General features: G+C 40.3%; 1 protein-coding gene across 1 annotated transcript; it reads right to left on the reverse strand.

Moving 5' to 3' along the window:
* Positions 1 to 44: 44 nt before the first annotated feature.
* Positions 45 to 12,302, reverse strand: PRPF38B (pre-mRNA processing factor 38B). Its single transcript, XM_042463944.1, has 6 exons — positions 11,889 to 12,302; positions 7,184 to 7,252; positions 5,830 to 5,981; positions 5,663 to 5,723; positions 3,604 to 3,827; positions 45 to 2,763 (listed from the first exon to the last, which is right to left on the reverse strand). Exons 1-6 carry the CDS (start codon positions 12,234 to 12,236, stop codon positions 1,911 to 1,913), a joined length of 1,707 nt encoding a protein of 568 aa, XP_042319878.1. The 5' UTR covers positions 12,237 to 12,302; the 3' UTR covers positions 45 to 1,910.
* Positions 12,303 to 13,653: the final 1,351 nt, after the last annotated feature.

A 13,653-nucleotide genomic window follows, 5' to 3' on the forward strand; every position in this document is an offset into this window, starting at 1 on the left:
ACACACACACACACACACACACACACACACACCACCCCATTTCATTGCAAATCAAACAGTAGCTTTTACTCTTGTGATACCATTATGTCTGGCTCAAGTCACACCATTTCATTGCAAATCAAACAGTAGCTTTTACTTTTGTGATACTTATAGTATGTAACAGTCAGATGACACTCTTGCTCATCTTTCCAGAGGTTTTGAAGTAATCAGTGTTTTCGACATACACAACTTGAGAACCAAATGTCATTTTTAATCTGCTGTGTAATAACCACAATACTTCTGATACCACCTCTCCCACCAAGTGAGCCATTATTGAGAACCTATTCACAATACTGTATAACGAAAGGGCCAAAATGCTGGATGTAAACAAAAAACCCAGATACCACAAAATGTCCAAAATACATCTATCTGTATATTTCCTGGATGAGGATGGACAACGTATTTTCACCCCATTAAGCCTGCATATTTAACAGCTTGATAAACACCAGTGAACTGAAAGGATATTTACCAAATGGTATAAAAAGTTTATTAAAGTACGTGCCTCAGTTATAACACACTTAACATGTTGGCCTGTCTAATGTGTACGCTAGAGGTAATTTACTCTTTGAACTGGTCTATCGTTTATGAAAAACAAGCCTGAAATGACATTTTTTTCCTGGCAATGAACTGGGGATAGCCACAAATAAATTAATCCAGTCTTTATTCCAGAGATTTTATATTTCTTATACAGGTCACTAGAACAAGTCTACCAAACAGATATTACTTTTGTGATATGATTTCTCTTCCAACACTGCATTTTGACATTTTCTCACAAGTAACCAGTGTTTTAAAAATTTAGCTATTTTTTTCTTTCTAGAGAGAAATTCTTCAACTCAAGCAGTGATCCCAAGTCCTCCTAAAAATTAATGCATTTAAAAAAAAGAACTTCGTGGAGATGTTTTGCTTAAATGATTTGTAAAAAATATAGTAATTGGAAACTTGAACCTGAAGCTCGCTGACTGGCCTTATTTTGCTTTCTGGCCTCCCTTTACTCAGTTTCTTTTACCTTTGTTTATCATAGGACTACTTTATGAATGACAGGGCAGTGGCACATAAAAAACAAACGAAACAAAACTAGGGATATTGTACTGAAATAATGTTTACATGAAGAATACAACCTACCCAGCAAGTCTACACGGATATGATACATAGATGTATCAACCTTAACGGTGTCCCAATGAGGCAGCATTGACCTCAGCTATGACATAGACCTCAGGAAAACCACAGTCCCTGCCTTTAATTGCTACCTCCTTTGAAAGCCTACTCTACATGTAATACTTCCTTGAGTTTCACAATTAAACTGTATTTTAAATGGTTTCCAAGACAAGTGGTACAAATGGACACAAGAGTTCTAGAACTGCAACCTTCATGGATGTCGAATGCACATAAATATTTTAGATATAATACATGTTCAAAACCCATCCTTAAAAGCTTCTGCCATATTATTATGCAAAGCACAGCCATGCTAATTCAGATAGAAACCATAATTCCACATCTATAAAACAAAGTAGAATTAGTGGCAGTTTTATTGCCGTATACAAATTTAACCAACATGGCAACCCATGCCGAAGGGATTAGAACAGTTTCAGGACATATGTACAGATTGTACATTTCAGAAACATTTGAACAATTTAAAAAATGCACAAACAGATTTGCATCATGAATTTAACTAAACAAATGGCCTGGAATAGTCAATGCATTTAATGGGATTACAAAGGCACTTCCCTACTCAAAATAGGAAATGACAATCTGCAGCCTAAAGGGAGGTTGAAGAGTGCTCATCAACTACTGCACAATCATAACTTTAAGAAAAAAAAATAAGCAAGGTTTCAAAACATTTATAGGATTCAATGTGATCCACTTCTGAACATTCATACAGTCTCATCTTTGTTTTTAGATTGCTTTTCTTGATTCTCTCGTTCTGTACTTTGGCTCCTCCGGTCATGTTTGTTTGAGTGGTCCTTATCACTGTGGTCATGTTTATGGGAACGTTCTTTGCTTTTACTACGTTTTCGTGATCTCTCTTTACTGGGGCTACGGTCTCGTTTTCGGGACTTTTCACTACTATCAGTTCTTCCTCTGCTTCTGCTTCTGCTTCGCTTATTTGACTTCTCCTTACTTTCACTCTTGTGTTTACTTGATTTCTCTTTACTCCTACTTCTACTGTGCTTGCCAGCATTCCTACTCACACTTCTACTCCTATGCTTCCGATCCCTACTTCGGCTTCTGCTATGTCTCCTCTCTTTTTTGGAATCTCTTTTCTCATCTCTATGTTTCCTTTCGTCTTTTTCATCTTTATGCCTCCTCTCATCTATTTCACTTTTACTTTTTCGATCTTTTGATTTTTCTCTTGAACGATCTCTCTCTCTAGACCGCTCTCTATCCCTTTCAATTCCTCTGTCTTTTTCATAGTCACGATCCTTCCTTCTGCTTCGTTCATTTTCTTTCTCCCTTTCCCTCTCTCTTCTGTCACCTTTTAGATCACGGCTTCGACTTCTGTGCCTCTCTCGGCTTCTACTTCGCCGACGTTCTAACGTCCGATCAGAACTTCGGGACTGTCGCCTTTCTCGTTCTCTCTCTTTGGCTTCTCGTTCTAGCCTCTGCCGCTCCCTTTCCCTTTCCAATTCTCTATCAAAACTGGATGATCCACGACCTTCTCGATGACGACTTCTACTTCTTGATCTTCTAGGTGACCTCCTGGGACTCAAGGACCTCCTTGGAGACCTACATGAAAACAAATGCTTAAGAAATTGAGCTTTTACACCAACAAGGGTTCTAGCAAGGAAATGTTTATCCTTCCCTTATTTTGCAGCCTTTTAATTCTATATTGGTATATTTTTTCTATATTGGTACTAATTTTACATTACCGTATGTCAAATTTATAGATGTCTATATCAGCTCCGATATCTCTTAGTATTTTTGCATGGCTACTAAATAACTGCACTACTGCTGGCAGAGTTTATAGCAAGGTGGATATTTAACAAAACATTAACCATTTTTTGGTGGATCATTTAAACCTGGTGGTTGTTTGGATTCTTAAAAATAATACTGGACTAAGTAATCTTTCCAATATAGCTAGTGTGCATTTTCAGATAAGGCAAGAATGCATTTTCAGATAACTTAATACAGACTAACAATGTTTTAAACATTATATATTCAATTGTGTCCTTTCATTATGTAATTTGAAAACACTGGTAGAGCAAAGGATCCTAACACAGAAAAATCAGATTATAAATGACTGATGTCAGCCAACCCTAGATAAAGTAAACTAAGAATGTGTGCCAGCAGATCCCCAGCTTTTTACTTCAGCAATTAAGATCCTAGGTGAATTTAGACAAGCTCATCTGCTATATGACAATACTACCATCATTACAAATGGGTATGTAAGGATTATTGAGTTAATGTGTAGCTGTTTTAACATTATATATAGCTATATATGTTATATAAATGCTATTATTATTTTAGAAAGCGGTGTTGCAAGAATAGAGGATATTTTGGCTATGTGAAATCACAGGAGTAAGAATTTGTTTGTTAAGTAACCATTTTGTAAAGTTAATGTATAACCTTGAACGTCTACGCTCTGCATGTCTGTCTACTTCTTCTAGACCCTCCTTGCCATCCTTCTTGATTTTTCTAGGTCTAGCTTTTATTTGTTGATCAATGTTCTTCTGGACTGGTACAGGAATTCTTGGAAATAATGTCGAAAACCATTCAAGCTTAGTAAGGAAGGAACGCAGCATTTCTCCAATGGTCATGACACAGCCGCCACCTGCTTTCACATCAAGGTCCTTCAAAAAACAAAACACAAAACAGAAAACAAATTCTGATTGTGAGAAACCATCTATTATTTGCTTTAAAAACAATTCTACTATACTGATTACCATCATTCAAGTTTCAAATATGATGGCTAAGGTTCTTTTGCTGGTAAATAAGTTGCCTCAGAATGTCAACTCTTGTAACCTTTGCATTTGGCTATATGTTACAGTCTGGGACTTTGATTTAATGAATACGCATGCAGGTGTATATACCAATCCTGCTGCTGGATAGTAAAGGGTCCATTTATTAACAGATTAGCATGAAGTCCCCATCTCAGCTCTTTTGTATGCTGTTATCTTGTTACGCTATTCCACAAAATGGAACATAATTTGCTCTAAATTAAAACCTCATCTTGAGGACTGCAGTCACAACTCAACACTACGGCCTAACTGTGGCCTCATTTCCTGTCTAAAAACGATCAGAAAAGGCTGTAGTACAAAATGGACTCCATCTAAATTGGAAGCAATAGCAAACCAACTGCCATGAAGCAGTGAGGTTTCTAATTTAGAGTTATGCAAAAAATAAATAAAGGAACAAATAATTGGAAATGCATAATCCATGATGACCATTGTCTCGGAAAAGGGTCATTACCGCATGAAGGCCTTCTTGCTATGCCCTCTCACAGCTCAGGACATGTTAGTCAGCTATTGTCAGGCCCAAACCTATAGTGCAAGCACACAAGGAAAGTGAGATTTGTTATCTACAACAGAAGAGAAAATCTAAATGTAAAACTGCTTGCACTCACACACATTTAAGTGCTCATATACAATTTTTCCAAACAAAATCGCTGCACAGAGATCTAAAGAAGAAAACAATGTATTAACTTAAATGTAGTACCACAAAGGTACATTCAGAATATCAATGAACTAGTCAAAGCATTAACAGCATTTAGGCAGATGCAATGAGAAAGCATACTGATCTACTTTCACATCTTCAATGCATGGAAATTATCTCTCAGTGCTACTGCATTTTTATCTAGTTATATGAAAAACAGTGCAAAAGTTGCCATTAATTTTTATTGGACAGGAACTAAAAATGCCACTCAGTAGTGCTGGGTGATGGTGGTGTCAAAATACATGCCACCTTTCTTTCAAAAATGAGATCATGAATTTTACTGTAGCATGAACTAGAAGAACAAAGTACACTACAAATCTCCACTGAGAAGATTCAGTACATTCTATAAAGTATAATGCACTCAGGATGTAGAGAATTCACATTAAAAACTGTGAATTAATTCTGGAAGAAATTAACCTGTCAGCAGGACTCTGTGGAGCCTCCAAAGTATAACTGCAAAGTTAAGAGTGAAACAGCAATTCAAAACTTCAGTGATCACTGCTGCTGACAAAAACTTTTGAAAACAATTCCACTGAGAGTGCAGATGTCCTCAGATGCCTTTGGATAGCAACAACTCCAGTTGATTCCCCATCTTAAAAATACTGACTCTTACTTGTTGCTATCTGATTTGGCTTGGTTTGTACTTTTGCTAAAAATGCAAGATTTTTTCCCCCTAAACTTTTGGCCTCGGTCTACCAATGCATTTCCCCTCAAAGTATTTGGGTTCATAATAAATTAAATTCACTTTCAGCATTTGTTTTTGAAGATATAAGAATCCTATTTAATTATTTCTCACGGCAATCTCACAAACCATCAAGGACGAGAAAGATATTACTGCTCATTATATAAAGTTAAAAATTACATCTGTATTTCTTTAATGCTTTACAATCTAAAGACATTTAACTCAATTATTTACTTAAGATATCAGAAAATAAAAGAAAAAGAAAACAAAGTATTACCCTTGTTGACATACCTCCTCATCATCAAGAAAGGATTCAAACCAGTCCCATAAATCTGTTGGAGGCTGTGTGTACCTTCAAGTACCAAAACAAACAAACAAAAACAAAACAAAAAACACTGTAAATCAATGGTATTTTCTGTGAAGGTATTTATTTGAGAGCTAATTATATTGCTGCTTACCTAATATACATGAATCCAAGGGCCCTAATATATGGGGAGTCTGTATGCGTTATGAGTCCCATCACTTGCTTACGGGTAAGCTTCAGGGTAAATAACTTGTAGAGGAGACAAAAAGCTGTAGACACTATACCTCCAGTTCCAACACCACGCACCTTAAAACATTAGCAGAAAAAGAAACAACTAATCAGTCTGTCTTACTTTACAGTTAATACATAATATATTCATATATCTTTTTCTTCACATGTCAACTCAAAACTTTAAGAAGACTATCTGATACAGTCACAGGTATTGTAGTAACAGATAACCCCACTAGCATTTCCTGAAGCTGAAAAGCCTGATCAAAATACTATGTATGCAATAATATTTTCAGATGGGGAGAAGATGTAGTCTCTCCCCTCCACTGAAAAACAACACTGAGGCCAACTTGGGACTGGGTGCATATTTATACTGATTTGCTGAGAACCTAAATCAATAAAGATCTGATAAAAAAAACAAGGTATATAAACTGAAATTATTATTATCAGCTGGGAAACATTTTACTATGGATTAAATATAACATTCATACCAATTCTAAGTTTTATCTGGAAATTATTTTTCTTTAACTTTTTGTAAATATTTAAACACCTGACAGTTCAATAGCAAGCTGTACAGTTTTAGATTTTTAAAATGTGCTTATGAATATTTAGTACTAATTTCAACACTTTAAGCATTCTCCACTAGATGTAGAGATTTTGTTACAGTTACATGAAAAGTTGATTACCTCGTTGAAACTGCCAAACTTCACTAATATTGCCCTTGTTTGCTTTGTTACTAATCCATTCCACAGCAAAACATATCCCACACTACTGGTTTCCATGGTTTTCTGCTTCACATCATTGGCTTGCACACATGCAATATGTGAGGAGAACCTATTTATGCATGATGTTCCATTTGAAACTAAGCATAAGGGCTTCACTGCAGGTATAGCTGTAGTTAATCTGGAGCACTAATGTATTAAAAATTGAGAATAATGATTCTTTTTTGGGCTACATATTTATTCATTTTTAAGTAGCTAGTCAAATACTAATTTCATTTCATTATGCCTTTCTGAGAAAGTAGCAGAACTGACAATTTAATTCAGATATCTAGCATTTATAACTTGAAGAAAAAAAATCATCAGTATTTCATTTTTTCCCTATTACTGCAACCAAGTAAAAAATGAATTTTTAAAAACTCAGTGTCAACAATAAAAATAAATCCTCATTTTAATTAAAATATGCAACATTGGATTTGTTTCATATGTTCGAAATTGCATACATGTGCAATTACCATGTAGAAAACTCCAATAATTCAGAAGGCACGTACTTCTACTTACCCCTCCGCACATCCCTGTCTGGCCTGCTGTTTTTCTGCTCCCCTTTTCCCAAGGCTCAACATGTGTAACCTACAAACAAGAAACCAATCAATCAAACTCATTGTAATTTTAAATTTACATTTTAACATAAATGAAGCTGTGTGTCCCAACATAAATGAAGACTGCTGCTTCACCAGTTCCCACCAAAATACTCCAAGTGTAAATGTCTAACCGATCAAAAACAACTACTGTGAACACAGAGCCATCCACCATTCTGGAATTGGAAGATGGCACTGCAACAGTTAAGTATGAGTCTATGCTTTTGGACAGTAGTGACTATTTAGGCAAAGAGCCAATGAACCAGGGAACTGTTCCTCTCTCCCCAGATAGCCACTAATTTTAGATTAGTAAAAAAAGTTGATTCGTCAACAACTTTAGCCTTTCAACCAAGGCAAATCTTTGTCTGTAGTGTCTTGCTGAACTTCAAGAAGCACAGTGGTTTGCTCCTGTTGTGCAACTGAGAAACATCTCACCTTTTTGAGAGCTGTTGCAAGAACTCTAATCCATCTCCGGCTTCAGAGAAAGATGAGGCGCTTGCCAAATATAAAATAGAGAAATGATGATGGTGAGTGCATTAGTGGACCCCTGACATTATTCTGAGCTTATTTTGTTAAACAATTGGCTGCTGTGTCACCTAATAAATAGTTCTGTGACTTTCAGGCATGGTATGTGACACGGTATTGGGCTCAGCTACTACTATATCTAATAATCTAGACTATCTGGTGCAAGCCTGAACAGCTCAATGGAAGCTGGACCTAGGTTCTGTTCCCTTGTTCATAGGACAGGACAGGACTTCTCAACCTTTTTATCCTGGAGAAACTCTTGAGATAATTTTCAGGTCTAAGGGAACTCCTGCATAAAATTATTATATCTACCGCTAAAAAAGGCTCCCCAGTTACAATCTCTCATAGAACCCCTGAGAATCTCTCTCATGGAACCCTAGGTTTCTGGGATCTCTGGTTGAGAAACCCTGGCATAGGAACTACTGTAGTGCTGTGTCTATTCTATGGAAGTAACATGAATAGCCCAATGCTACTTGAGAGAAAACAGGTCGTGATTCTCCATGACATAAGCTCTGTGCCAGTTTCTAGAAGCCATGACACTATTGTATGAAGGAATCACAGTGTTATTTCTCACTTGACCCAGGCTTTCTAACCTATCTTCAGGGTTAGAATGATAAACTACCTTGCTTCATGTAAGAGATGTACAGATGGAAATTAACTGCTCCCTTTTGGCCCTAAACAGACAGAACATTGCACAATACAAGCACAATACACCCCTGTGCCTTCTTTTGTCCTGAAACTCCCCGGAAGGATTTTAAATAGACCCAATAGTGAGTTTCTGTCCACTTTTATTTCTGTCTTGGGGACTGGTGCAGCCTGTGGCCAGTCCCAAGGATGAAAAACTGGCAGAGAGTTTGCTGTTCCCTGTTATATAGAACTACATGGGCATAGTAGGTTCTTCTATAATAACTGATGCCTTGTGAGCAATGTAGCCCAGGGTGAACAACTTCAGCTACTCTGAGAGCCAATTCTGTGCCCCAGAGATCTTCTGGGGAGCTCATGGACTGACAAAAAACAAAACAAAAGGGAAGGTAGTTGAGAGTCCACTTCTCAATTTGAGAAACGGGTATTTTTTACATTCAGAAGAAATCTCCCAAAGTCAGAACATTATAGGTCCTGCTAGTCAGAAATGGGAAAAACAACTAAAGGCCACACACATTAAACTAAGCAGATGCTACTACCAACATCAGAAATGCACTGGACATTACTATTCTGTTTTGGACCGAAATATTAATTAACAAATAAACCTCAAATGAAAAACTGAGAGTATTATTAAAGTCAACACATGCTGTGGTGGTATCATGGTTCATCAAACCTCTACAACATATGTATGTATGTATGTGTTGGAGTGGTCAGAACATTAAGATTAGTACGTATTGAGGAGAGTTATATAGCATTCTGGGCCAGTGATGATCTCTCAGGTCCAAAATACACTGCAGAACTGTGCTGGCTCAGTGCTAGGGAATCCTGGGAATCAAACTTTATTGTGGCACCAGATCTTTCTGACAGAGAAAGCTAAATGTCACACAGAACTACGGCCCCATACAGACAGGCCAAAATAAAGCTGCTTCGGGTCACTTTGGAGGTATACTATTTAAATGATGTATGTGTCTTAAAAATCCGGAAACCGTGCCAAAGTCATGCTCCTGTGCTAGGGACTGGAACATGGCTTTGGCGCAGCTTCCGGACTCTTAGGATGCATGCATTACTTAAACAGCATACCTCCAACGTGACCCGAAGCAGCTTTATTTTGGCCTGTCTACAGCTCCTAAAACTCCCTAGCACTGAGCCTGGGCAGTTAACGTGGTCTCAAACTGGATTATTACTGCAGTGTGTTTTGGACCTCAGTCTAACCTACCTTACAGTAGTGTTATGAGGGTACAGTCGGGGACAGATGTTTGTATGAGAGCTTCAATTCTTTAGAAAAACAGTGGGACAGAAATGTGATAAATATATAAATTCCTTCACATATTGTTTTACATCTGGGTTCCTAGGCATCTCAATCCTGTACAAACATCTGCCATGCTTTGTGTACTTTCTGCTCTCAAAAAAGTATTCCGTGTTTGACAGGGTAGAAAAGACCCAATTCCCAGGAAACCAAACTGGTAATGTTCATAGGAAAACAGTAAAAAGCAGAGGTGAGTCTGAACTTCAAAATACAAACCTGCTCTTTGAACCCATAGCTTTCTACTCCAACACAAAAGCAGACACAGTTCTAAGGTATGTAATTTAACCAGAAAATAAACACAAGATACAGGAGAGACTTGAGCTCCCAATGCCAAAATCATAGCTTACTCCCACACAAAGCACAAGGCAATACCTATTTAACAGAAGACTTGCTGATTTTGATTAGTGAAAGAAAAGCAGACATTCAAGCAAAACACCCCACATACAACTTAAACACTTACTTGAAACACAGCTACCAGACTAACACAGTCCCTCCAGCCCCAAGTAAAACATCTCCTTTACTTCTCTTCTAGCACTGCAAGAGGTACCTCTAGTCCTCCCTGACAGGCCCTTCCACTCACCTTTACCTTTTGCCTGGGTAGCTGCATGAACCCTTCATTTTCTAAAAGACACCTCCCAATTCTGGAAACTAAGACTGTGGAGATAACCAACGCCTCACTTTACAGCTTGTCAGTCCACTCCAATACTTTACCTATATTATCTTTAGGCGACTGAAACCAGGGTCCAAAACACACTGGAGAAATAATCCACCTTGAGACCATCAGGCTCAGTGCCAGGGAATTCTGGGGACTGTAGTTTTGTGAGACACTGAGCCTCTGGTGCCACAATAAACTACAATTCCCAGAATTCCCTAGCACTGAGCCTGATGGTCTCAAGATGGATTAGGCAGAAAGTTTTAAAGAGGGTACTGCACCGTTTTAAAGTGTATGGTGTTTAAATGCTTTTATCTTTTTAATCGTGTTCTATTTATTTTAGTGACCATCTGTAATATTCTAATAGTTTAAATCTGTTTTAATGGCCCCTTTTGTAGGTTTTAATAATAGACTGATAATAGGCTGCAGCCTCTCGCCACCAACACTGATGTCTCTGGTCAGCAAGGCCCCAGGTGAGCAGAGGTCCTCCTTTTTCAGGTCATGTCCTCCATTTCAACCTTCAGTCCAGGAGGAATTCTAAAAGCTCTCCTGTTCTGAGCAGGACTAAGAAGCACGGATTTACATTTACATGAGCGTTTTGAGCTTTTATTCGGTCATGCCCTGTTTTCCTTGAATGTCCTCCATTTGTGCAGTGAGGACATATGGGTCACACTGCCAAGGCCTCTTTGTCTTCTGGTTGTGCGAGAGGAAGAACGGTTTCTAAAGCGGTCAGAGAGAAGGGGAACCCTTCCCTGGCTCCGTGGGTAGTAAAGCCTGCCCTCTGCGTCCACGGATCCTTTACCCACAGATCCCAGCATCCACTGATTGAAAATGTTACCCCCAAAATTAAATTTAAAATTCAAAAAGCAACCCTTGATTTTGCCACTTTGTATAAGGTACAACATTTCACTATGCCATTGTATAGAATGGGGCTTGAACACCCATTGATTTTGGCATCCAAGGGACACATATGTGCGTGTGTGTGTGTGTGTGTGTCCTGGAACCAAATCCCAGCAGGGCCCATTGTAGTATTATTTATAATAACAACAACAACACTGCATTGTATATGTGTGTATGGGACTTGAGCATGAAGGGACTTTGGTGTCCATGGGGAGAGGGTCCTGGGACCAAATCCCAGTGGATACCAAGGTGGACACCATATTCATAACATCAATCACAGTACCCTATTGTATAGAATGGGACTTCAGCATCCATGGATGTCTGTGTCGGGGGAGGGGTGCTCTGGAATCAAACCCAAGAGGATGATGCCAAGGTCCCACTGTATTATGATCCTATGTATTGAATGGGACTTGATACCAGAGACACTATTTTACTATGCCATTGTATTTGATGGGACTTGAAGATCCACGGATTTGGGAACCGGGGGGGGGGGGGGCTCCTGGGCCCAAACCCCATCGGATCCCAAGGGCCCAGTGTAATATTATTATTAATATTACATAATAACAATAACAATAGCAATAAGAATAAAAGCATTGAGCCCACCTTGAAGTAGATCTCGTCGACGACCTCGTGGTAGGTCTTGAGCTCGTAGAGCTGCACCTTGAAGTAGGGCGAGGAGAGGATGTTGGTGAGGATCATGGGGTTGAGGTTCATGGTCTTCTCGTTCCCCCACAGAGGCAACACGTTGCCCTGCTTCCCGGAGGCCGCCGGCTTCGGGCCCGCGCTCTGCAGCGGAGGCAGGGCCAGAGGCGGCGGCGGCGGAGGGGAGAGCGCCATCCCCGCGGGGCCAGGCTGGGGGAGCATGGGCGCCGGAAGGGCGCCGGAGGAGGGCTGCTGCTGGGGCGGAGCGTGGCAGTTCCCGGCGCCCGCCAAGGGGCAGTTGTTGGCCATGGCGCCGAGTCCGGAGGGAAAGAGAGCGGGTTCCGAGCGGCGCCTCCAACCGCCGACAAGATGGCGGCCCTGGCGCGGAAGTGACGTCAGAGGGCTTCCGGTTGAGAGGCAGCCAATGGCAGGCCGAGGAGGAGGCGGCGACGGGAGGAAAATGGCCGACCTTTGCTCCTTCTCCTCAGAGGCTGCATCCAGATTGGAGAAATAATCCGGTTTGGTATCGCTTTGGCTGTCTTGGCTCCGCTCTGGGCCCACAACAAACTCCAACTCCCAGAATTCCATAGTCTTGAGCCAAGACACTTAGAGCGGTACCAAACCGGGTTATTTCTGACAGAGAAGGCTAAATGTCTCGCAGAACTACAGTTCCCAGAATCCTCCAGGGCAAAGACCAGGCGCCTCACAAATGGAGGAGAAGAGCAAATGAAAAGCACGAAGCACTCATATAAATGGACAGTCGTGCTCAAAGTGGAGGATGTGTCCTGGGAAAGGAGGACCTGTGGTCACGCTGCTTGCAGCACAGCAAACGCCTTTGGGGCTCCTGGCTGCTCTGTGCCTTCAGGTCCTTCCTGACTTATGGCAACCCTAAGGCAAACTTACCACAGGGATTTTGGGGGCAAGTTTCCTGAGATGGGTTTGCCATCTGAGGCTGAGAGTGTGTGACTCACCCAGTGGCCGAACAGGGATTCGAACCCTGGTCTCCAGAGTCATAGTACAACATTCAAACCACTATGCCACGTTGGCTCCTTAGTAAAATATGAGTAAACTTGGCCCTCCATACTCACTAGGGTTAGGGGCACACAACCCCCATGAATATGGGAAAACCGCAAATAACAAAAACGCCTGAGAGGACACCTCTCTAGGAATCTCTATGTCCTCCAGGGCAACTCTGTGGCCAACATCCGACAGAAACTGACACAGAACTGTGCCAGATAAGCTACAAAGGCCTATTAGAGTATTCTGTCTAGGAATCTCTAGGTCTTTCAGTGCAACCTTTAGTTAAAGTTGACCATAGAGTTGCACTGGAGGACCTAGATATTCCTAGAGAGAACATATTAATCAAATCCAGGAATAATCAAAGCCGCAGATATGGAGGGATGAATGTATATGCATTGTTTATTAATAGAGCTCACTTCAAAGTCAGTGTGAACTGTGAAGGGCACAAAAAGCAAGGCAGTTTCCCCTCCACCAGCACTGAGTGTCAGGCACTAGAGACCTGGGGCTCGTTCAGACTACTCATTTGTGTGTATGTGTGTGTTGTGTGCCTTCAAGCCATTTCAGACTTACAGCAAACCTATCACAGGGCTTTCCGTGCAAGTTGTTTCAGAAGCGGGGGTTGCCATTGCCATACTCTGGGGCTGAGAGAGTGTGACTTGCCCAAGGTCACCAAGCAGGTTTCCATGGCTGAGCGAACCCTGATTTC

The sequence above is a fragment of the Sceloporus undulatus genome, chromosome 4 (genome assembly GCF_019175285.1).
Source record: "Sceloporus undulatus isolate JIND9_A2432 ecotype Alabama chromosome 4, SceUnd_v1.1, whole genome shotgun sequence".
NCBI lineage: Eukaryota > Metazoa > Chordata > Lepidosauria > Squamata > Phrynosomatidae > Sceloporus > Sceloporus undulatus.